The sequence below is a fragment of the Parasteatoda tepidariorum genome, chromosome 8 (assembly GCF_043381705.1).
Source record: "Parasteatoda tepidariorum isolate YZ-2023 chromosome 8, CAS_Ptep_4.0, whole genome shotgun sequence".
Lineage (NCBI taxonomy): Eukaryota > Metazoa > Arthropoda > Arachnida > Araneae > Theridiidae > Parasteatoda > Parasteatoda tepidariorum.
Genome location: NC_092211.1, coordinates 58845584 through 58872064, shown reverse-complemented (window position 1 = coordinate 58872064; position 26481 = coordinate 58845584). Strand labels below are relative to the sequence as shown.

The following is a 26481-nucleotide window of genomic DNA, read 5'->3' as shown; positions in this document are numbered from 1 at the left end:
GCTCCTGTCATGTCTGGATACCTTTACCTATATACTTTATTGATTTTCGTTATTACATAAATAGTTCATTATATTCGTCTTCCGTTATTTCTTCAGGCACGTCATCACAATCGTCTTCATCATCTGTGTTACCCTCATCCATAAATAAACAGTCATCTTCTGATCCGTCCAGATTATTTGAAATGATGCATTTTTTGAATGATTTTCTAACCATCTCTGGCTTAATTTCATCCCATGCTTAAAAGCATGGGATGAAATCCATATGCACATGAAATATCCATTCGCACACTGCTTCCAAACTTGCATGACGCATATATCCTCCTTTCGTATTGGTTTTCTCTCCCTCCAACATCCAAGTGTTCCACTGTTTTTTTAAATTGGCTTTAAATGGTTTGTTTAAGCAGACATCCAATGGCTGAACTAATGGTGTCAATCCGCCCGGAATAACTGCCATATCGGTGTTACATTCTTTCAACAATTTTTTGTATTATCTGTAAGGTGGGACGTAAACATGCCCCCCCCCACTAAAAGGCTTTCTGGTTTTCTATAGATACTAGTCGAGATATTGCACATGTACAATCCAAATTTTCGTGCGCGTTATACGAAGAGTATATCTTAAAATTTAAAAAAAGTTATTAGAAATTACGGGTGCGCGTTACATGCCGGGGCGAGTTATGCGCCGGAATATACGGTATTTATATATACTTATTACACATACTCATCATCCCACTTAAATAAACTCATACATTATATCATACATTCTTGTATAGATTACCCCACTGATTAGTTCCCTGCATTAATTAAGTATTTGAAGAGCTGGACTTCTTCTCTTTTCTACATTCTTTGCCCCAGAGGGAAGCAGCGTTAAAATGCTCCCAAGCATCCTAAAAATTATTTTATTGTGAAAAGTAAAATAATGACAAATTAACTACTTACTATTTGTTTTCCACATTAATATGACATCTTCAAAATGGACCATATGTAAAACGGAAATAAATATAAGAGCCGAGAGAGATGCTTTTGGAATGAAGCGGAAATAAGGTGACATCACACCTAGGGCAAGAAGTACCAGACTTCCTGAAAGTGAGAACACATCCAAAATGTCAAAAAAAAATTTGATGATGTTAAATTTATCATATTTATTTGAAGAAACTAATTTACAACCTGTGACTATCCCACCAGCAGTAGTACGAACACCACTACTATAATTTATGGCTGTTCTGAAAAGAAAAAGTATATTAAGACCAACACAACAGGTTAATTGAATTAAAGTTTTTAAATGAAAACGATCAGGTGAGTTTGGAAATATATGTAGAGTTAAATTCCATAAAAAGTTTTGTCTAAATCAAATCAGTAGCTCCTTTAAAGGATTAGTGAAATAGATGCACAGTCCATTAAAAAAAAGAACCACCTCAAATAACTTTTGATCTAATAATCAGATTTTTGCATCAGAGGACTTTATCTTTATGGTTTAAAGGCTGAACCTTAATTATGTTTATTAATTAATTACAGACAATATATTACTTACAGACAATATTTTACACACTTCCACTACATAAATAAAAAAAAAATTTCAACTGGCTTGGATTCTTTACCCATAAAATATGGGAGGGATATTTTAAGGCTAATTATTTAAATATTCTAATATTATTTTGGTCCCAAATCTTTTTGGATAATAAACTAATACATAATATAGGATATAATTTAGTTACAATATAAGATAATATATAGGATAATAATATATGACTTAATATACTAAAACATAATGTGGGATAATTATTAAATAATTCAGAAGTTCTTGCATGTTACTAACATTTGTTTAGTTTGTCATAAGCAAAAATTAATTTATTTACATTGTTGGAGACCCAACAAAAACACTATCGATGTACAGATTAGTTATGGTTGTATATCTTTCTTCTCTAAATTAACTTTTTATTTAGTTTTATCAGAATAATTTAAACATAATTTTCAATCGCTTTTTGGAACTCACAGATAATCAGAGCTCCACTATAATATACAATGGTAAAAACAATTGAAAAGACAAATGTTTTTTTTTTGCAAAGAAAAAATAAAAACGCAAATAAAACCAAACCAGGCAAAAATATCATCTGATGTAAGACCAATATAAGGGATAACAAAAATGGGCGTAGCTGGTACATTAAATAAGGAAACTGTTATTTGTCCAGTACAGCAGCAGATTGACGTTCTGTCAATAAGAGAAGAGTATGTCTAATAGGGTGTATGTTCGCCTCTAACTGCTATACAACTTTCACATTTGCGTTTCATACTGATTACCAGGGTCTTATCAATTGCTGTAGAAACTGCACCCACTCTTGCACAAAGGCACCCTTAAACTCATTGGAGTTGGTCTTGAAACTGCAATTAAGCGACCAAAAGTGTCCCATACATGTTGAATAGGATTAAGGTCAGGGGGCATTGCAGGTCACTCAAATCATTGAATATCTTCCAATTGGAGGTATTCATCAACCAACTGAGCCCTGATACTTCGTGTATAGGCTTTACTTATCATTTATTTATTTTACTATTATTTTCTTAAGCCGGCCAGGTAGCCGAACGTTTAGCTTGCCTAACTTAGAAGTCAATGGCTGTGGGTTCGAATCCCGTTCAGGGAATGGATGTTTCTCTCTATGTGTTTTCTTCTGCTGTGGGAATGCTATGTGTTTTCTTCCGCATGCGTAAATGTGGCCCACCCTATGAGCGAGCATCTGTGGCAGAGTGGCATGGGTAATGTTCTCGTTTTCGTGCCTCTGGTCACAAGGTGCTCACCAGGCAATGCAAAATTAGTAAAATTGTTGGCATCTTCCATGGTGAAAAACAATTAGTTCAGTGCCTGCCATTAATTTTTGTTTAATTTTAAAAAACCGTACCTTCTTTAATTGTTGGAAATTACAAAGTTAAATACTGAACAATAAAACTGAGAGATATGATGCTCATAATTTATAAAAAATGGAAAAGAAAATAATAGAATGTCAATTAAAACTAAATAGAAAATTTTATTTCACCTATTAGAGTTGTTAAATATAACGTAACAAACCTAGAAAAACTACCAGTTGCAGGATATGATGAAACAAATGATCCCATGATATTGCAAATACCTGAAACATTTGTTTTACTTTAATTTCTTCCAACAAAGTTAATAAAAATTGAAAGATCAGAATAAAATATTAAAATATTTACCAATCGCAATCATTTCTTGAGTAGCATCAATTTTCTTTCCTTTAGCTGCAAAAAAAAAAAAAAAAATGATTAAAAAAATAAAATTTGTTCTAAAATTTGCAAATAAAGTTATTTTTTTAAACATGAATATCTTATATTCAGGGAAGAATAATTCACAGAAATTTGGACATTTTAGAAAATGTCAGAAGTTTAAACATAATTTACATACCAACAACAGAAAAAGAATGAAAGAGTTCTTCACTTCAATGAATATAAAAAAGGAAAAAAAGGAAAAGGAAGAGGGAAAAAAATAAAAAACGCTGAAGAACATAGACAAATAGAACCATTAACAATACAGGCAACAGTGTTGATATGGAAGTCCAAATAGCAAGATCACTTTACCATATCAAGAAAAGTTGAATGTTAAGATATTTTTATTCAGAATTATATTTTTAATAAGTAGTAATTAAAAATTTCGAACTATACATTAGACAACTCATTAATTAAATATTAACAATAAATAAGTGAAAATATCTCTTATTTTTAAAATTGAATATATCATAAATTATAAAATTTGATAGATTGAAATAAGCATTCCTACCAAAAGATTTTGCTATTGCTATAGCTTCAAGCAAACAAAGCAGAGGAAGAATTACCAATCCAGATCCTAAATCCTGAAATATGAAATAATTGGTTTTGTAGAAATAAGTAGGACAGGAAGTGGGAACAAGGGATTTATATATATAGATAAATATATATAGAAAACCCGAGATAATTGGGCAACATTATCACTATCTTGTCAAATGCAGTAAAATCGTAAATTTGGCGAACAAAATTGTGTTTTGGGGAATGATTTTTTCCACTAGAAAGAAGTTAAATTTACGTCAAAATGAATTTTTTTTTACACAAATCAGTATTTTTTATTCGATTACAGTAATTTTCGGTAAATGTGCCACATAAACAATTGAAATTGAGTCTCAATAATATAAACATGACTCAAACTACCGTAAAATAGTTTTCTATGGGAAAAAAATTTATCATAAAAAATAGTTAAGATTGGCAGTTAGCAAAGACATTAGAAAATTGGAGACTACTTTAGATATTTGTCTAATTTACTGTCTAATAATTTGAAATCCTTAGTGCGGATAGAATTCTTTCCGATATTGATTTATAAAACATAAATCTGTATCAGAAAAAATACTTAAATACTTCAGGACATTAAATATACTTAGATACCTTTTAAATAAATTCGATACCATATGAGAATTATTTTAAGTAAAGCTATTATTGATGAAACAAAAAAAAAATTAAGAGTAAAAAAAATGGATGAACAATGTTGTTTGGATAACACCCCAAAAACTAGAAAATCTTATGTTGGGAGCCAACACAATCAGATCCATTTTAATACTAAAATATATGACATACAAATGTATACCTAACTTCTTCACATGTGTGCAGATTATAAAAATAAATTAATAAATGCATTAAATGTAAATAAATCTAAACAAATATGGGAACAGCATTAAAAAATAATTTATCATAGCATATTTATAGGTACATAAAAGTGAAAAACCAGAAAAAAATGACAATTAAACCAAAAGTTAACCGTTGCAAACATTATAAAACTCACATTTATAAATAAAACTTATAGCTACAGTTACTAGCACAGTATCATATTAATGAGGCAGTTGTAAATAGACGTTTGGAATTATAATTCCGTATTATATCTTTACGATCCATTATTAACATTTTATTTGTATAAATTTGTAACAAATTAAATTTTTCAGGCATTTCAAAGTTGCACTGAGATTATACACAGTAAACAAAAGGACAAATGACCAGTGAAAAACAAACTCTTAATATGACATTAGTTTTTCACAAGGTTGGATAAAAAACTTTTTATAATAGGTGTCACATAGTATTTTTTGATTAAATCTGTCAAAAAATTCTAGATATTAAAGGCGAGAATTATGAAAAACCTTGGATAATTTAAAAATCATAACTTTCGCTACTAGTAATCAAGTTAATATTAATATGGAGATGCGAACAAGCATGACTCAACAAATTAAATAGTTGAAATATGGAAATATTATCAAGAAATTCACATTTTATAACGGTCGTTGAACAGTCAACCCAATTTCGGGTTTACGACTACTAATGTTCGACTCCATAGCCTTGTAATTTTGAACCCAATCCAGAAGACAAGGGAACTCCTGAATCAAGGATTGGGAGAAATTTGGCTTCATGGAGGACTTTTTGATGGAACTAACCAGCATTTGCGTTATGTGGAGAGGAAAAAGAAATTCACAATAAATTCAAAACTGATATTTCATAGCATATAATCAGATTTTTACCTGACACATTTCAAAAAAGTCTTTATGGACAGTTGTATTGGTGGCATTGTTGTAGTAGTTGATGGAGAAGGGAGGCAAAGCAAATGGTGGAAGACCAGCTTTTACAGTTTTAGTTAATGTCAAAACATCAATGTCATGGGACAGTAAAAGAGCTGCTATGCTCGCACACAATATGACTAGAAGTGCATTTCTAGCTATCAAGGAAAAAAAATAGAATTAATTATATTTGGAATATGAGGAAGTTAAAAATCATAATTTAATAAAATTAAAAGTTCAACCATAAATAATAAACTGCATTGACTAGACTAGACTACATGACATATTAAACTACATGATTAGAAGTGCATTTCTAGCTCTCAAGGAATAAAATTGTATTGTTCAATACAACTTTTGGAGCATAGATTTATTGCATTATTGTTTGTTAACAGTTATGCAAGTTATTATGCATTATTTTTTGTTAATGGTTATTTTGCTGTATTCTTCATGAAGCCAGTCTTCATTTTTTTGTTGGCTTGCCTCAAACAGATGTTGCTGTTGTCAAGATAGTCTCTTTTATCGGTTTCCATTTAGTTTCAATATCACTAATTAAGTAATTCAGTAAGTCTAGATTTTCATCTAAAGCCAACTTTTATGCTCAAAATATAGGGGAATTAACCGAATAAATACAACACAAAAAGTCTTATCCAAAGTTTTATCTGAGAAATTTTCATTTCTTAAGGGAATCAGAGATTACTAGTGTGGTTTCCGAAGGAGAAAGTCAACAAACTCTGCTGATTTCCAGCTTAAGACAAATTACAGAGAAATGCAGAGAGATTGGAATAAAAACTTATCACCTCTTCATAGATTTTAAGTCAACATATGATAATATGCTGTGAAAACTAGATGCTAGCAAGAAAAGTTTAGAGATAAAAATAGTTTTAAATGCAATAAGCACCGATTTACAAAATTGATAGAAATCATATAGTCAAATATAAAGTACATACCAGTACTAATTAATTTGATAAACATGTCAAATACTCTTCCAACAGAAGGTCCACAGCATAAAGTTTTCACATTATTTAAATACTAGATATAAAAATAAAAAAATAAAATTATAACAGTTATTTGTAACAATTATAAATTTTCATTGAAAGATTTTGTACAAAATATGTTTTTAAAATTACTTGCTTTCAATAGGAATAGGAAAACTATGCTGCTTAATCCAAGAGCCATGTCCCAATACCTTTAAGCAAGAAATAGAATAGAATTAATGAATTAACAAGTAAGTATAAATTTATTTAAAACTTTGAAATAAAACATCAATGGCTGAAAATTTAAAAAATAAAATTATCTATGATTTAAAATGAGCACTATAACAAAAGGAGTAAAAAAAAAAAAGTTTTTGAAGTTCAATTCAGTTGTGATTCAGAAACACTATATTCAGATTTATATCTTAGAAATAATACAATAAACCTTGCAAAACTGACAATCATATTTATTTTTAGAAACGCTATGTTAGAACATGTCATTAAATCCCAACTTTGAAAGGTTCACAGTTGTGCAGCTTTTGCAACCGAACTGAAGAAGTTAAGCACAAGCTTTCATAACTATAGATAATTGAAAGTTTGCAACAGTGAGGTAGATGATTATTGATAATATGCATTAGCTTTAACAGATTAATAAAAATAGCACCAGCTTCATATAAAATCATCTTTTTTTATACAATAAATGGATGTCTGCCTGTGAGTCGCAGATGTTTGCAAATGTTGACCAGCAAATGTTTGTGTTTGCAAATGGTGCACCATCTCGGCACTTGTCCCTTCTTTGAAAGATTTTTAAGGCAGCCCTAATTTTAATGTTCGCACCTTCATATCATAAGCATTTTATAAATAATTCATCATCGTCATAAACAAAATTTTGTACAAATCAAGAATGTTTGCCTTGGTTTAAAAAATAATGTAGTGTATCTGTGTATGATCCTGTATTTTAATAAATGAAAATATAGTATTTTAACCTAAAGTTGACTTTTTTTTGCTGTAAAATGCTTGCAGAACATTTGTATAAATTAATTAGTCCTGTTGTAGAACATTTGAAAATATTCTGCTTATAGGTCTGCGACATATAGCCTGCAAAGATTTATTGGAGAATGAAAATTTTTGAAAAATAATGATGTTGTCTTCAAAAACTTGGTCAAAATTCATAAAATCCAACTCCTATACAGTTGAATATAGCAGCCAAATGGTTTGAATTCAATCTTATTATAAACACATTAAAATCAAAATATTTTCACGTTAGGGTCATAGGTCATGAAAAATTTGCAGCATCTAGTAAAGTCACTAATCAGGTAATTCTACTAGTTAATGAAATCACTTATGATATAATTCTTTAGGCAATACAAATGTTGGGTAATGAATAGGCAATGAATTGCAAGGGTAATAGTTACCTAATTTGCCCATGTACGATCCCATGAAAGAAATGATACACATCTTCAATAAAACCTTCAGAATCAGATTTTATGCCAAAAATACCCTAAAATAAAATTTCTCACATCACCTTCATAAAATTTATTTTTGATTCATAGAAACTATATGTTCCTTTCAGTTGTTTTATAAAAAACTAAAATTATTTCTAAGAAAGAATTTTTATTCAGTAATTTAGAAAGAAAAGGTAGAAAGCTTTTTTATGAGCTCTATGCAACTATTACAGTAAGTAATTACCCAGCTAGCAGTAATTAATTGAGCTAAATAAAAGAACATATTAAGTAGAACTTAAAAAGTGAATAGTGAAAAATCAACTTAAAATTGTATAAAAAAATCTTAAATCTATTTACAAAACATTTATAACAATTAAGCTCAATATAGTTAATATAGAAAACAGTTGAAGAGTTAAAATAAACATGTTAAAATGGCATTTTAGTGATTTGGGACCAGCTCATTGTATAAAAACATCTCATAAGTTGTTTATAACAACTGAAAATGGCATTATTTAAAGAATAGCAGAATAAACTAACATTCTTCATTTACAATTTACAACAACATGTTGTTAAATATATAAAATTGAATCTTTTAGAAATATTATTGGCGATCGAATGGGCTGCAGGTGGCGTAGAGCAGAACTCTTTTCCTATGGCAACACTTCACATGCTTTCCCCATTAGCGTGTGGAATGTCATAGAGGAAGGAAGTACGTTAGTTTCTCTCTTGATTTTCATATAGATTAAAATCTTTTAACTTGAAAAACTATATGGAACTGATAACTACATTAAACATAGTTCTAAAGAAAAGTATCATGGAAATCTTAAAAAATATTTTTATTAAATAAAGAGAAAAAATATTAAGGGGAAAATATCGTAGTACATTCCTATACAACTGAAAAGAGGAGGAGAGGGAAGGGAGAAGGGCTAAAGGCATGAAACCGGTCTTTCCCCAGATGGCGTATTCGAGTGTTGCGATCGCGAATTGAACATGTCTTCTTCCTCTAACCTCTCCACTTAAAATAGTTTTGTAAAACATTAAAAAAAAAAAATTAAACTCTTATATAAATAAACAGTGCAAAATAATCTAATTGAATGATGATTATTATATTGGCCAAACAAGTTTTAAGTAAAAATATTGCATACCGAAACCTGAGTAGTTGCAATAGTAATAGCAGCAGCTGATGTAAAGGCAGTTACAACGGATGATGATATGAATGTCATTAGAAATCCTGAAATTAAAATTAAGTTTTATAGCTTAAAGATTTATATGCACTCAAAATAAATAGCAGAACAAAAAATATTAAATGTTTTATGGTTGATGCACTCAAAATATGAATATAAAATATGCACTCAAAATAAATAGCAGAACAAAAATTATTAGATATCTTATTGTGATGCACTCAAAATATGAATATAATATGAAATATGAATACAAAATATGCACTCAAAATAAATAGCAGAACAAAAAATATTAGATATCTTATTGTTGATACAAAATAAAATGCTGAAAAGAAGTTTTCCAGTATACTTTACAAAAAAAAAAAGGCATTAAAAATAATTTTTTTTTATTTCATACCATTATATGGCATATTATATAACCATAACTTGTAACATTTTAGGCTTTTGCTAAATATTTTTTCTATTGGTAGTGAATTTTAGCATAAATTTTCAAAACAAATAGAATGTTAATAAAGATCGTGACCATTCATGTATTTGACGTTTAATTCGGTTTAAATTATTTATACATTGTGGTGGGTACACAATTTTTTAAAAAATTTATTGAAATATTTATACACTACTTTTACTACTACTACTAAGGAAAATATTTTTTGAAAAAATGGAAATTCCTTAATAATAGGAAAGTATATTTTACATAACATCCTTAGTTTTTGAGTGTCATAACTATGACACATAACAGTGTCATAATAATTTTAGTAAATCAATGCAAAGTATAAAGGTAACTTTTATCCATTAAAATTGGCAGGTATGATTGTCTATTAAGCTTTATTCATAAAAGATGCCATTCCTTAATACTAATATCTGTAGTATTTTATTTTTTTTTAAAAAAATATGTTTTTATATTTAAATAAAACAAGATTGTTAAAGAATATGTATAAGAACTCAGAAAACTTTACAACTAAAAAATAAGTAACATCCATTTGGTCTTGAAAACCAAAATATCTCATATCACCTACCTAAATTGAGGATGCCCATTAGTAGCTGAATGCAGCCACTTAAAAATGTGATTAAAATAACATATGGAACTCCTCCTTTTGTTGTATGCTCTGCAGTCATAATGGACATGATAGCGGTAGGGCCAATAGTGAGATTTTTACAACTTCCAAATATGGCATACATGAAACAACCCATAAAAGCGGTGTATAAGCCATACTGTAAAAATATTTTTAAAAAATTAATTTCAAAATATAATATTTACAAATCAAATCTATATTAAAAGCATTGAGCATGATATGATTGTGCAAAGATAATGACAGATATAGAGAGATGGTTGGGAAACAGTTCCGCAGTGGACTGATCGTTAAGATTCCAGAAGATCACGGAAGTCAAGCATCACTGGCTGCGGTCAGTGTGCGGGTGGGAGACCACTTGAATCAGTCTGCGTAGGGACCGAGGCTGTGCGGTATCGGTCTTCGTTAAAATGTTCTACCGTAAAGTGCTCGACTTCGCGTGCAGGTCGTTGGGCTACCGAAGTGGGGGTGCCTTTCCATCTGCAGAGGATCAAAATTGCGATGGCTTGTCCTCGGATCATCTTCAGGGATGTTTCCCAGGCCGTCGCCAATAGCCCATTGTGCAGCTCTAGTGCGACGTAAATTAACTACTACAACAACAAGCTTGGGAATCAAGGCAAATATTCTAAAAATGAAAATAGCCATCTTTTCCTTCCTTTTTGTGAAATTTACACATTAAAGGAAGCGGGTTCAAGTACAAAGACATTCCCAAGCTTACATAATTATCTCCGGATGATATTACTAGAAATCAAATAGATCATATGGCCGTAAATTGCAAATTTGAGAGGTACAAAGTCAAGTACAAAGACATTTACAAGCTTACATAATTATCTCCAGATGATATTATTAGAAATCAAATAGATCATATGGCCGTAAATTGCAAATTAGAGAGGTACAAAGTCAAGTACAAAGACATTTACAAGCTTACATAATTATCTCCGGATGATATTACTAGAAATCAAATAGATCATATGGCCGTAAATTGTAAATTAGAGAGGTACAAAGTCAAGTACAAAGACATTTACAAGCTTACATAATTATCTCCAGATGATATTACTAGAAATCAAATATATCATATGGCCGTAAATTGTAAATTAGAGAGGTACTAAGTCAAGTACAAAGACATTTACAAGCTTACATAATTATCTCCGGATGATATTATTAGAAATGAAATAAATCATATGGCCGTAAATTGCAAATTTGCAAGGTCAAGGCTTGACATTAGATTAAAAAGGAGAGCAGATGTTAGAACAAGTAATTATTAGTTAGGGATGAAAATAAAAATAAAACACTGCAGATCAAAAGTCCAACTTGAAAACAGAAGCCATATTAGTTATAATACTGCAAAACTAAAGATGTGAGAGATAGATTTTGTCTAGAGTTGAAGAACAAATTTTCAGCACTAGCTACGACTGTGGAAAAATGAGTAAGAAAATTTGAAAGAAGTTTAAAATGCAGGTATATAAATGATATAATAGTAGGTAGGAAGGTGACAGGAGAGAGTGGAGAACAAGACTGAGGACCTTATTTGCTACTGGGCGTGAAAAGAAATGATGATAATATTTAAATGCATTAAAAAGAAAAAGTGTTTAATAAACTTATTATCTCAATAATATTGGCTGACAATAAAAAAAATTGATAATTTATTCATGTTCAAAAATGTAGCAACTGACAGATTTTTACAACTGTTCTTAAAACTGAGTGAGTATTGCATTATTCATGCTAGTGAAAAGAATTGATAGCTTTACTAAATTCATGTTTAAATATCAAGCTATACATGTGTCAATTTTCAACAGCTTTTACTAGTTTAATTTAAAAAAAAATTTTGTTGGTATATTTTAATAATAAAAAAAATTAGAGATTTTTAATGTCATTAAAATGTGAAATTCGTGTTATCAGAAGTTAATTTGTAGATAAAATAGCTTGTGCTTTAATGCTTAAAAAAAAAATACTGCCCTTAACTACAAAAAGAGCAGTTTAAATAATAATAGTTATTTCCATTGTTTAGTAAAAATTGAGTTCCATCTTCTGAAAGAAAAAAAATAATATAAACTTAATTAATTTTCAAACACCATACTGAAAATATGAATTGCAAGTATATAAAATTACGGCATGACATTCGATATTGAATTTTTTAACAAATGAAACTGAGTTGATTCACCAAAATTATTCCCTTTTAAATAATGCATAACTCACAAAAAATATTTACATTTATGTTAACTTTTCAAGTTATATTATAAAAATAAATTTAAAAAAAACACAGCAACAACAAAGGGAAATCATTACTTGAAGTGTAATATTTTAGCATTGAAAATGAGAACTTAATTTATCTAAAAACTATAAAGAAATAACTGAGTACCCCTTTTGAATGCAATTAGGGTCAAAAAGCACAAAATTCATTTTTTAAAAATTTCTTTGTTTTATGTACAGCACACAAAACAGTTTATACAAATATAAACCCTAAATAATTATACGAATGCTAATAAGAATAAGTCTAAGAACAAGTCTACTGCTTTTACTGCAATATTTAAAAATTTTATCACAAGAAAAAAAAAAGAGCAGGGGTCTGTCCAGACATTTTGTGAAAGGTACGTTTTTGTAAAATTGCAAAAAAATTACTCGTAAATTTGTGAATATAAAATAAACGTTAAGTCACATTCTTTCAACCACGGTCCTGCTTTTAAGAATTTGTGCAAATAGGGTCCTATTATTGCAAAAAACTTTTTCATTGAGTTTTTAAATTGTAAATAGATACAAGATTATGCTCAACACTATAATTTAAGAAAATAAAATTTTCAAAAAAAAAAAGCAATTGCTGCTTCTAAATTAGAGATGCAACATACAAATATTTGGTATTTAGCCTACACTGCTGAATATTCATTTCGGACGAATATAGGAAGAAGCGTCTGCCGAAGACAAAACTTAATTCGTTCTCATCCATCTTTTTTTCCCCCTTGGGAAGGGTTTATTCGATTAGCAAAACAATAATGAAGATAAACAAATTTGCGAAGGGTCCGATTAAAAGAAAAATCAGTTTGTGAAAGGTCTGTTTTAAAGTTAAAATATTTTGTGAAGGGTCCATTTTTATGAAATGATATTTCGTGAAGAGTCCCTTAACGGACCCAAATTTCATCTAAACAGACCCCTGAAGAGTATCACCAAATTAGCTTTTTCCAAAATTTCTGGGTAATTATACAATAGGAATAAGTTATCTACTGATTTTGCAACATTTTCAATACTATAGAAAATGTTTATACATAATTATCATTTTCCAGAATCCTTGCTTTACTACAATACAGACAACAGCTACATCAATAAGAGTCTACTACTGATATTCTGATATTGCCAAGTTGCACAAGTTTAGTTGGGGGCTCTGTAACTTGAGAGTACTCTTTTTCTACATTTTTAATAATTAAACTTACATGATCAACAAAATAAAATGAAAGCAAAATACTTAAGCATAAAACAGAGAAATTTCATTTACTTGGGGAGATAAACCAGCTAAAGATGCAAGTGCTAAGCCTTGAGGAATAACAGTTAAAGCAACAGTCATTCCAGCTATCAGGTCCCCCTTGAAATCTTCTATGCTATATGCCGGAAGCCATACTACGATTGGGAGTTTTCGCTTTAAAAGATCTAAGGTGAATTTCTCAGAGCAATACTTTGCTACTCCTTTAAAGATGGAAGATTTGGTATTTTGAAGTGGTTCAACTTCCTCCGCACTTTTCACATCAGCTGAAAGAAAATAAAGATCTTTAGATTAAAAAAAAGAAAAAAGATAAGCATGAACAGATAGCTAATTCAGTAATGTTGTTCAGATGTATATCATTATTACTTTCTTTTATAATTTTGAACTAACCTACTTCCTCTTAAATGATGTTGTTATAAATGAATTATAAATGATCTAGACTTGTTAAATTTTCTGTATCGGGATCCACGCCGACAACAATCGGCAAGACACCTGATGCTTACCTTGATTTCAAACAGAAAAAAAAAACACAGGTAGATGTTTGCCGTGGCTACGAGTTATACTATTCGAGTTCATTCCTTTCCGTGATGTTTTGTTTTAAAGTTTCTTGCAGTCTACTGCCCGGAAGTTGCTAAGACTTGGCTTTTCTTTCAGACATTATTTATCAGGAATAAAATTTTTGTAAAAAATTGTATTTTTGTAAAACAAACAGTTTTCCTTAGTGTTTTATATTTTTTTGAATTTATCAATTCTGTTTTTTTTTATATACACAAATGCAAATAAGCTATCGTTATAGTTGTCAAATATATATGGGTGTCTAATTCTAAAGTGAATTAATAGCCCAATAATAATCATTCAGAATATTTTTTAAGAATTTCCTGGCAATCTATTCTGATATTTTTTAAAATAACTTACTAATTTCTTTTTTTTTTAAAAAAAAGCTAACAAAATTTGCCCTTAATAAGCAAAAAGATGTTTTAGAAAAAAATATTGCACTTCGAAAAAAAAAAAAAAAATTTACCTAAAATTTTTTTTTTTTAGGTTATATTGATGAGAAAAACCAAGAAATGCTTGAAATCAACATTGTAAAAGTAGTCTTTCGCATAATTAAAAAAGATTAATCAAAAGTACAAACACAGATGAAAGTAAAAATTTAAACATAATATATGAAAAGTACCATTAATCAATGGAGAGGTTTCTGTTGGTTCTTCAGCCATTATTTACTGGGCAATAAATATATAAATAAAAAAAAACGTACTAAACAAAGTAAAAAAATTCCTTTGTGTTTTCTTATTTTTCAAAATAATTTATCTATAGTGTTCTTTTAATTTACAGATAGGGTATTAGATTATCAAAATATATTATCTTGATTGTTTTCAAATTAATTTAGCAGCGCAATTTCTTTTAAACTAAAAAAAAAAAATAATAATTTCCAGGCTACTTATTCCCCGATATATAAAATATGCAGAAATACCTGGAGAATTTTATAAAATAAAATTAAAAAGTTGTCATAGAAGGAGATATATTTTACTCACTAGGATACCATTTGCGATTCATATCTAAAATAAAAAACGTGCATCAAATTAGAGCTGAAAACCATAGCAGCTCGCATAAGAGAAAAATTCAAATACGAATAGCTTTTATCAGATAAAAACTGTCAAATAAAAACAAAATGAAAAATATAATCAGGACAAAATATTAATGTGATAAAGCATATTTTCGTTCGAATATCATTAATAATTTTCATGATATTAATAAATTGATAAAATAGATTTAAAAATTAATAGATAAACGTAACGTTTAAAGCAAATTCTATTTAATATTTAAGCTTTTATTGCTTATAAAAAAGTTATTCCACGAAAACATGCCATTGTCTTGTTTGTTTACTAACAATAGTGACGTCATAAGGCGGATTTCATGATGTAACGTTTTTCAACGGATAGATTGTGTTGCGTTTTCTGTTTGGTATCTTTAGTTTAACAAAAGCAGAGTTTACGGTGTTAAACTTTTTCAACTGTTTCTTCCGTGGGTATAGATTACACACTGCTTTGGGGTCACAGCACGTGACGTTGTGTTCACGTGATAAGCGAGCTTTGAATAGCTCACTTTTCTTTCCTTGTTTTGCATTATATTTTTAATTTCAAGACATATAATTAATTATGTTGGAATAATTTATAGGAAGTCCAAGTTAGCTTGAAAAAATAAGTAATGCAAACATTTACTTTTATTATATAATCATTATTTTATATTTAAATCACTATTATATTTTCTAATATTGTATTAATTATTTTTATAAAATATTTTACGTATTGAAAGAGTTTTATTTTATGTATAATATAAATAAAATGAAATTTATTTCCTCTCATTTAAACTATAAACAACTTTTCTTCTTATTCATTTTTTCTTAAGTTCTCATAAAAATAAATGAAAATTTAAACTTAATTTTCGATGTAAAAGCATTTCAAGAGAGAAAAATAATAGTTTTCAAAAATTAAGTTGTACATTATGCATTTTTTATTGTCTAATTTTATCTTGCTTTAAATACTAAAAAAATATTTACCTGGTACATATTCAGTAATTCATGAGATACAAAAGGATTCAAAATAAAGAAGCAATTTTGTGGAAAATGCCTTGGTTCACATAAGTTTTATTGAGAAAACAAAAAATTTTAATTTAAACTGTTTAAGGAAAAATAAAATAAATTGTGTCTAGGTGTAGTAAAGTGGCTATGGGCCACTTGAGGAGATATACAGGATTATCCTTAATCATCGTTCATAATTTTTTTTAGATTTCTCGTTAAAAATGACGTCTTTGAAATTTTACACATAAAGGAACTGAAATTAATAAATGATGGGAAAAAACGAAATCAACCAAAAAAACACATTTGTCGGATGAAACTGAAATGTAGTTCGTAATGAAGAACTAATTACTTTTTAGATTTATCCGAAAGCTTATAAGTTTTTGAATCTTTGAAAGTCATCTTTGCTCTGATTGACCTCGATAACGTTTCGTCTGATTTTAATGCGTTCTTTTTCTCATTTAAATATTAATTTGTGATACTAAAAATGACTTATTACTTCCTCTTGGTGCAAAGAATCTATGCTCGTGACTTCTGTGCTTCAAACTTATAGCATCGTGCCCGCTTTAAGAGAAAATTTTACGGCCATTGTCTGGTGGCGGCCGTAAATTTTGCTTGACGATTAAACATAATAAATGGAGATTACAAAGAAAATTGCCTGCCAGTCACTACCTTATCAAAAAAATTTGTTTTGTCAAAAATGTGATATCTGATCATTTTAATTAATTGTTTGATCTATAATTGTCTCATAACACTTTGAAAATTACTTTATACTAGGAGGCTCCGCCCCCTGCTCGCTAACGCTCGCCAACCCCCGAGAATTGCTGCGCAATCCTATGTGGTTCACGCCGTGAACCATGGCTCGCTGTGCTTGCTCGCCAATGAACACAATGGTCTAGCACAAAGACATAATATATTATCATCAAAGACATAGTATTGTACTTATGTAGAAGAATTCTACCAATGTTCTTATTGGCTTTTAAAAAAGTATATTAGCTATTTAGATTGTACATGGTGAAAAAATCAAAACATTAGCTAAATAAGAAACATATTAGCAAAATAAATTATCAAATATTGCTTCACTAATATTCTGCATTTTAAAGCGTGAAAATTCAATGCATAAATAAACGCGAAATATAAAAAAATTCAATGCATTCAATACAAACACTTAAACGTTTTTTAGACGTTAAGGTAGCTCCCAGTAGAAAAATATCAATTCAACAGCGGCCTTTTAAAGCATTCTCACTTCAATTAATTAATTAATTCCTAATTGAGTTTAAATTAAATATTGTCATGTTTTTAGTGCATGAATCTGAATTGAACAACCTGATAATGCTCACTCTGGTTATTGTTATCTGGTTGCTCACTACGTGCTCTTGCGCGCCGAATCCAATCAATTAAAAATGAAAACTGTTGCCAGCGCGAGAAAAGAAATATCATCGGTTTTATTGATACATACATACATACGTACGTATTAGCGTTTTATATAATATAGATAGATTTCCCTTTCTATATTTAATTACTTTCTTCTACATTTTAAAAATGAGCTTAGTAATGTTTACCATATTTTGAGAAATACCTTACATTATTAATATAGACAGTTTTTCAATCGTTTAAAACTTTACATTTTTGAATAAGTTTGCATGTTTTAAAAAAGTGAACAAATGCCGCCACTGGTCACAAGCGAATGGCAAAATTTCCCAATTTTTCTGTATAACATCCACATATTCAAAATTTCACTGAAAATTAAGAAAAAGGAAGAAGTAAATCCTTTCAATAATTTCAAGCGCAGGGTCGTGGTGGCTCAGGGGATAGAGTGTTCACCTTCCAATGAGGTTCACCGGGTTCGAGTCCTAGCGATGACTGGTTGATACGAATTCCACAACCGGCTCGCACTACTGACGCAAAATATTCTCAGTGGTAGATGAATCGTGGGTTAAAGTACCTTTACCGCCAGACTAACCGTGGGACGCTTTCGTGGTTTTCCTCTCCATGTAACGCAAATTCGGATTATTTCCATCAAAAAGCCCTCCACGAAGTAAAATTCCCCCCAATACTTAATCTGGGAGTTACTTGTTTTCTGGGTTTAGTTCTAAATTACAAGTTTACGGAGTTGTACATTAATAATCGCGAACCCAAAATTGGGTCGATTATAAAATAAACTAATTCAAGATATCTGGCATTTAAAACAGTACAATAGAAAGCTGTATTATTTTAAATTGCTAAACTAGAGGCCGGGATAGCCTGGTCGGTAGGGCGCTGGGCCCATATCCAAGAGGTCGTGGGTTCGATCCTCGCCGGCCGAAGACTCCCCGTGTAGTAAATGGTGACTGATGCACGTTAAATCTGTCGAGTCTCAAAGTCCTCCATGTTCCCACAACAAATTAATACCTCTGGGGGTACTGATCCAGGAGTTTCCTTGTCTTCTGGATTGGTTCAAAATTACAAGGCTATACGGAGTTGAACGTAAGTAATCGTAAACCCATGAAATTGAGTCGGCTGTTCAACGACGGTTATAAAATAAAATAAAAATTTCTAAACTAATAGCTAAAAAATGTATATTTTTATTTATTTACTTATTATGTAGTTCCGTGTAATTTATTTTTCGCTGATCAGTATTAGTAACATAAACATGATTTTTTTCAAGGCTAAAGCGGAAAAGAAAAAACAAAAACGGAGAACTGTAAATAAAGTAGTTATTGTAAAAAACATTAATGGTAGCGAAACATTTTACATAGTTGTAGTAGTTTTAAAAAATCCCATTTTTAAAATGGAAATTTTATTTCCCTGAAACTATTTTGCCGATTTTGATCAAATTTCGTATTTTGCCATTTTATATAAAAAAAATTTCATAATGACTTAAAAATTTTTATACCTTACAATACAAAATTTTTTTGACTTTCATTAAATATAGTAATAAAAAAAATATTTACTAAAAGTTATTTTTTACACGGAATTACTTTTGGATAAACGAATTTTATAATTGTGTGCAAAAATTTTTCAATTCGCTTAAAAAATTTCTCGAGAAATTACGAAATGCGCAACAAAGTGATTAGCATATTTGAGGTCACCCCTTGGGATCTGGAACGCAAAGATTCAATTATTAGATAAGAAGTTATTAGTCCTTTATTTTTAGCATTGTATATCTAGTTGTCAAATAAGCAAAATCAGTATTTTTTTATTAGCTAAGAATCATAAAAAAATTTCGTCATATTTATCTTTATACATATGGAGGATCAATTACTCTTCCTTTTATAAACATTTACAACCCAGAAAAGCAGTCTGAACCAACTTTTCCTCATCTTTTTATCTTAATGGACTATGAAAAACAAAGTATACATATTTTTTCTTCTACTTTCTGATGACTGAATTATGCTTTAACGCAAGAGTACTAAATCTATTATTTTCTCTTACATGCTCAATCTTTTTCAAAACATTTCTATACTAGGAGATAAAGATTGCATGTTTTTGACATAATTCAGGGTCGTAGCAGATAACGAATAATTACTGTTGCTATATTTGCCCTCAAATTACTTTATCAGTTAAAATCTTTCAACAGTAAGCACACATTACTGGAGATAATGATCACTAATAATATTCTTAATGACCGAGCATTGTATTGTTGAAATTTACCTGGTATCAGAGAAAGCTTGTTTCCCATCGAATTTTTTTTTACTCCAATAAATTAATATTAGTTTATTTATTAGTAAATAATTAATAGTTATTTTTTAATAAGAGATGAATAATATATATTTATCTGATCTGTGACTTACGTCGTTTCAAATTAATTTTTCTAACCAATCTTTTAATCTAATATATGAAACTAATTTATTATTCAGTTACCAATTATCAGTTAGTTAATAATTATCAATTAGTTATTAATTAGCAGTGAATTATTGATATTTACCTGATTTCAGAATAGGGTTGTTTCAAACTATTTTTCGAATAAATTGATTTTAATTTATTTATCAGTTAGTCATTTATTAGTAATGAATTATTGATATTTTTCTGGTCTTTGATAGAATTTGCTTTAATTAATTTTTACTATAAAATAATATTAATTTATTGATTAGTTGGATTATATTTTAATACCTACAAGTAGAGGCGCGGAAAATAACTTAAAATAAAATTTGCAAGACAAAGAATAATACATTAAAACATAAAATTAGCTATCACAAGAAAAGTTTTTTTTCCATAAAAAGTATAGAAAGTTATGTATATGATCTTCCTTCCGAAATATATATGTGTGTATGCGCATGTATATTCGTATTGAATTGAATATATTGAATATTGAATTTATGAAAATTATTTAGACAAATATTTATAATTATGTCAACAAAAAATATTAGTCGAATGTATATTATGATAATTATTGAAATTATTATTTAACACAATCTCAACTAAATACATTTGAGCATTCGTTTTCGAGCCAATGCTTAACCGGACAATTGAAAAACTAAGTTAAATGGCACGACAGCCTATGGAGGGCCATTCCTCCACTGCTCTGCCGAGTAGTTCGAACGTTGTGACATGTTTCTGATTTTTCGTCCACTGCGCAGTTTAGTAGTCCGAACGTTGCGACATCTTTCTTATTTTGAATCTACTGCGTAGTTTAGTTGTCCGAACGGTGTGTCATCTTTCTTATTTCCTCCACCACCCAATTATGCTCATTGCATCGGTCTAAATTGATCCGTGTAAAGTGTTTCTCTCTTTTAGGAGGTGTTGGTTTAGTCCCTAAGCATGCTCAGAACTAATACTCAACTACTACTCAACCATTCTCAGCATGCTAGGGATGAAAGGCTGAACCAAAACTATTGAAAAAGGACACAGAAAATCATTGAAACTATTGAAAAATCAAAATTAACAACTGGATTATTTATAGGTTATCTTTTAGCTTAGAAGTCCCACACTGGACTTATTGTTAAGACGCGGTTCCCAGTAGAAGACAAAAGTCAAGAATCATCGGCTGCTGTCAGTAAGCGGGTGGGTGACCATTTTGATAAGCCTGCGTAGGGACTGAGAGTGCACGGTATCGGCTATCATTCAACTGTTCTATTGTAAAGTGCTCGACTTCACGCGTTGGTCGTTGGGCTACCAAAGCGAAAGAGCCACTTCCTCTGCAGAAGATCAAAATTGCGATGTCTTGTCGTCGGATCATCCTCGAGGATGTTTCTCTGAACGTCGTCGATAGTCCATTGTGCAGCTCCAGCGCGACGTGAAATACTTACCTATCTACCTTTCCCTTGCAAATTCCAAAATTAAAATTTATTTAACTAAGTTACTAACGTAATTAAAAATATGCGAATGAATTTAATTTAAATAAGAATAAATTTGTTATAGTCTCCTAAATCACAAATTTTTACAAAACAATATACTATATATATATATATATATATANTTATTACTTGAAAAAAATTTTTGATATATATCACTTATTTCTTGAAATACGTTATAATACTAAATATAATTTTAAATAAAGTGCAATTTATTTTAATCGTATTTAAAAAAATAAAAATTCTAAAGTGTAATAATAAATACTGGGAATTTTAAATAAAGTGCAATTTATTTTAATCTTATTTAAAAAAATAAAAATTCTAAAGTGTAATAATAAATACTGGGAATAATTTCCTGGAATTTGTTTAAGATTTCAATTGAGTGTAAGTTGGAGTGAGTTAAACATTTCTTCGCAGCTCTGATTATTTACTAGTTTCATAAAATTACTTACAAAAATGATTGTAACATACATAAATTACATACCATTTTTTCTTAATACCATTTCTTATTCCAAAGTAAAAGGTACTCTCAAGAAATATTTGAGAAAAATAATGTTCTCGTGACAGTGTGAGATACTTTCTAAAACTGATTCCAGAATGAAGAAAGGCGAATTCAGTGCAGGTGCAGTAATAGACATCAGATGTTTTAAGTTCTGCGGAATGCTTTATACACAATTGAGATATGGACAGTTTTAGTACTTTTTTTATTGCCATTACTAAGTGCACGACTTAATTTGGAAGTACATACAGTAAACGTATTTAAAGTGAATGGTACATAAAAATGCACGTGATAGATTTTCAATAGATTTTCTCTAAATTTACCGGATTGATTAAAAAATAATGAATTTTGTTTCAATTTATGAGAAATGAATGAGAAAAGATATCGATCTATTCATGTTTTTTTCTAAACATTTTTCTAAAATGAAATTATCCCATTTTTAATTGGTATCTGCTTATATGGTTTAAACCATTGTTCCAAAGTAATATTTCTCCTTGAATCGTTAAAAATATATTCATGAAATTGTTGTAGTTTAGAAAAATACAAAATAAATTTTTCAAAACAATTTGTAAGATAGATAGAGATAGATAGATAGAGATAGATAGATGACTAGATAGATTATTTCACGAGTAAAATTTGTATTACTTTTACTAGCCGACTAAAGCGACCAGATTTTTTTAAAATTGTTTATTTCATTACAGTTGCTGAGCAGCTGATCCAGTTTTGAGTTTACGAGTACCGTTGTAGAACTGCGAAGTCTTGCAATTTTGAACCTAATCCAAAAGACAAGTGAACTCCTAGATCAAATAGAGGAAGAAATTTGCTTTCGCTGAGGACTTTTTGATGAAACTAAACCGCATTTGCGTGACACGGACACGAAAGCATCGAAAACCTCCCACGGTTAGCCTGACGGCAAGGGAACTCCAATCGCACTCTCCGCTTCGCAGGGCCACATTTGCCTTTTCCGCTTTGTTTTCAGAAGCTTTGTTCTGAATCATCGGCATTAAAATTTTATGTGCAAATTGGTGGGTCTTGAATTCACCTCCAGTGGCCAGGTCGTGCTCCCAAACAAACTCATCGCTTTGAGGTTCCTCACGTCCATCTACAGGAATTCACCTCTTAACGGTTTAATGGCATAAGACTTGGAATTGGCTATGTTGTGCTAAGCACATTAGAGTAATTAATTGGGAGATGTTATTTTAACATGGCTGTCATTTAGGCTAATTACTACGATAGTTATAAAACATTGAAATAAAGCATTTTTAGTTTTGCTATTGGTCCCATAAAAGCATCATCTAAATTGGGAACTTCTATCTTTAAAAAGCCTTCTTTAGCATTGTTGTCAATTGCTAATTTCCCCTTATCTATTTCGATAGTTACAAATATTGAAATGAATCTTTTGTAATTCTTTCCATGGTCCAAATCTGATTCTGTCTATTTTGGTAAAAGCGTGTTATTTAGCATTGCTGTCCATTTCAGGCGAACGCCCCTAAATATCCGGATAATTACAAAATATCGAACCTTATTGTCAATCAGGCTAATTACCCCAATAATTACAAAACATCGAATTGAAACTTTTTTTTAGTTTTTCTTTTTATATTATGAGGAGCCTAGAGGTTAAGCTATAGCTTTCTGGGGTTAATGGGAAGTGAGAAAATTAGCGATGAGTAAGTGAGAGCTTTGCCTTTTATATATACAGATTTATACTTTACTACTTTCCCTCTTTTCAGTATTATTTACTAACTAGCATAGGTTTTTTTCCCCAAAAAGTTTAAACGATTCGGGCACATTTGTCAATCATTGACTTGGTCACTTTAGAAAACATATCCATGATATATGTATATTTAAAAAAAAATTGAAAGCAGTAAATTAGGGCTTCCATTTAATTTCAGACAAAAAAAATCTCTCACTTTTTCAGGTATTTACATGTTAATTTCAAATAAATTTAGACCCTATTTTATCTATACAATGCAATTTTTCATAGGTAAACCATATTTTTTTTATTTCTAGTGTCAAATATTAGAATATGCGAACAAAAAAAAATATCATTAAATGAGAAAATGGAAAAGTTTCACTAAATTGGGAAATTTTTTACGGAAAATAATTAAATGGATGTTAGTATTGTTTAACTCCAATCTCCATTTCTACGACTCTCTGACAATTCTAGGATTGGCTATTTTCTAGGTATGATGCAGGAATTTTCATGCTTTAGTTAAAAAAAAAAAATAAAAAAAAAATAATAAAAAAAAAAATCAAAATAAATCTTTTTAGAATCAAAATAAAAATCCCTGACAATTCCACGTTTTCCTTGTTCCCTGATCCGTGGTAGCTCTGCAAATGTGCGTTTCTCTGGTATAGAGATGAGTTTTGGCTCATGTTTGGTGGTTCGGTCCCGAAAAATTTTAATCCGAGCACACGCAAGCCCGATACAGATAGTATTATTTAAGGCTCGAGCCCGATATAGATAGGATTATTTAAGGCCCGAGCCCTATAAAGATAGGATTATTTAGAGCTTAAGTCCATTCGAGCCCGAGTTATGTGTCGCATATAGGCTAGATTTGGCTGTCTCGCTACTCGGCTTTTGTATACAAGGAAATTACTAATTTGCACCTTTTTTATAATTAAACTGTCAAAGAAAAGAACTGAACCGACGAAACTCAAAGATAACTAAAACACAAATTAAAAAGAATAATAAGATCTTAAGCTAAATGAAAGTTAAGTAACAGTTAGTGTTAGCCTCATAAAGCAAAAGCACCGGACCAAAGTCGCAGATCGCGGTAAATTTTTATACCTAAACATTTTTTAAATATTTTAAACATATTAACTGAACCAAATGTTTGTTTAAAATTAATATAAAAGTTTGCGATAATTTTACTATGAGTCCGACCCCGAAATCTTTTTTCAGAGAACGAACCCGAGCCCGTTACATCTCTATATATATGTAACCGGGTTGTTCATTTGTTATAAGCCACTTGGGCAGATAAGGGAAATTTTCAGTTCTCATAAAATAATGGGTAATAAATTTTTTGAGAACTAATAAAAGCATAAAGTTCTACTTAGTCTAGAAAAATCAATGTTGTTTTAAGTTTCGGAAATATTTGAAAGTAAATGTATAAACAATTTACCTTGAATAACTAAACTCATTTTCCTTTCAATAATTTTCAAAACCATTAAATTATGATAAAAGAAAGAATAAGTTGTGTTAATAGGAATACTGCTGATAGCGATTGATCGTATAAAAGCAAACAAGACAATAAACTTGTCTCAGGTTTGCTCAAAAATGAAAGCAAATAGGTAAGGAATAAATGGATTAATAGTCATGATGGCATTTATTTCTTTAAAAACAACGTCATATTTATTGCTATCGTAGCTTTTTTTCTTCTTCTTTCTCTTAGATAAGTTAATATTTATTACTTGAAAAAAATTTCTGTCGAACAAAGACAAATAGAAGTCGAGAATTTCAAATTATTACAAATCTCTGTTTTGCGAGTTGTTTTGTATAAAGTACTGAGGAATATCTAAAGTAATCAAATGAGAATAAAAAAATATCAACTCTCTATGAAAAAAAAAAAGAGAAAAAAAAAAGTTTTTTTATTAATGTAGTGATATTCAAAACTGCACAAAACTCAAGTTTTGACTCAGTCACAATTAAAAATTATGAGACTGTTTCAACAAGAGCTTCAAACTGATATATTGAGTGGCATTTTAAGGAATCAGCATTTAGAGTAATTGCAAGGACTGTTTAGATAAAAATGTGCATAGTTTAGTAAATATTCGCCAGTTTCTGATGTATACAATGTTTTGATTTGTATAATACTTTCAAATTATAAATTTAAAAAAAAAACATTATTTTTTTATTTTATTCAGTCTTTATTTTTTTATTTACACTTAAAGTTAAATTTTTATTCATCTTGATTAAAATGCTTCTTAAACTTAAAATTTTTTAAATTAAAAAATTACCGCCGTATTGAAGTATTCTAGACAAAAAAAATTTTTGACGAAAATTTTCTTTTGAAATTGTCTACAATACCTCGAAAAAAAAGACCTTAAAATTGGTTATTTGAATGTAGGCAGGAGGTAAATGTTATATTAATTTAATTTTATAAGTTTCATAAAAACGTGGGTGGAAAGATGAGAATACAGAAAAAATATTTAAACTAATTTTTCATGTGAATAGCAAATTATTCGTAAAAGTAATTTGGTCTGCTTAATAAGTTTTACGATACATTAATTTCATAAAATAGTGGGTGAAAACATTACGATACAACAAATAAGTTTCAAACTGCTTTTTCAGATCAATAACAATTTATTTGCAAAAGAAATCTTATTTGCTATTTTAGAAATAATATTATACTCTAATAATTTTATTTCATACGTAACAATTCTATTGATGTTGTTGTTGTCGTAGGCCATTAAGGTAAAGGGCGC

General features: G+C 29.5%; 1 protein-coding gene across 4 annotated transcripts in view; it reads right to left on the bottom strand.

Annotated features, from left to right (window-relative positions):
• The window catches only part of LOC107443482 (sodium-independent sulfate anion transporter), a 54438-nt gene that overhangs the window by 9670 nt on the left and 18287 nt on the right, over nucleotides 1-26481 (bottom strand). The window contains exons 1-14 of one of the 4 annotated variants that reach the window (XM_071184067.1): nucleotides 22039-22185; nucleotides 15239-15262; nucleotides 13719-13969; nucleotides 10181-10376; nucleotides 9129-9214; nucleotides 7954-8039; nucleotides 6699-6753; nucleotides 6515-6596; nucleotides 5532-5725; nucleotides 3779-3851; nucleotides 3199-3243; nucleotides 3056-3116; nucleotides 1165-1220; nucleotides 937-1077 (exon numbers count right to left, since the gene is read on the bottom strand). In XM_071184067.1, coding sequence (XP_071040168.1) covers nucleotides 937-1077; nucleotides 1165-1220; nucleotides 3056-3116; nucleotides 3199-3243; nucleotides 3779-3851; nucleotides 5532-5725; nucleotides 6515-6596; nucleotides 6699-6753; nucleotides 7954-8039; nucleotides 9129-9214; nucleotides 10181-10376; nucleotides 13719-13969; nucleotides 15239-15262; nucleotides 22039-22057 — 1369 coding nt within the window. In that variant the 5' untranslated portion in view covers nucleotides 22058-22185. Of the gene's footprint in view, nucleotides 1-936; nucleotides 1078-1164; nucleotides 1221-3055; nucleotides 3117-3198; nucleotides 3244-3778; nucleotides 3852-5531; nucleotides 5726-6514; nucleotides 6597-6698; nucleotides 6754-7953; nucleotides 8040-9128; nucleotides 9215-10180; nucleotides 10377-13718; nucleotides 13970-14880; nucleotides 15604-22038; nucleotides 22188-26481 lie in introns of those variants that run through there. The other 3 variants (XM_043042984.2, XM_043042982.2, XM_043042981.2) reach the window with 3 other exon arrangements.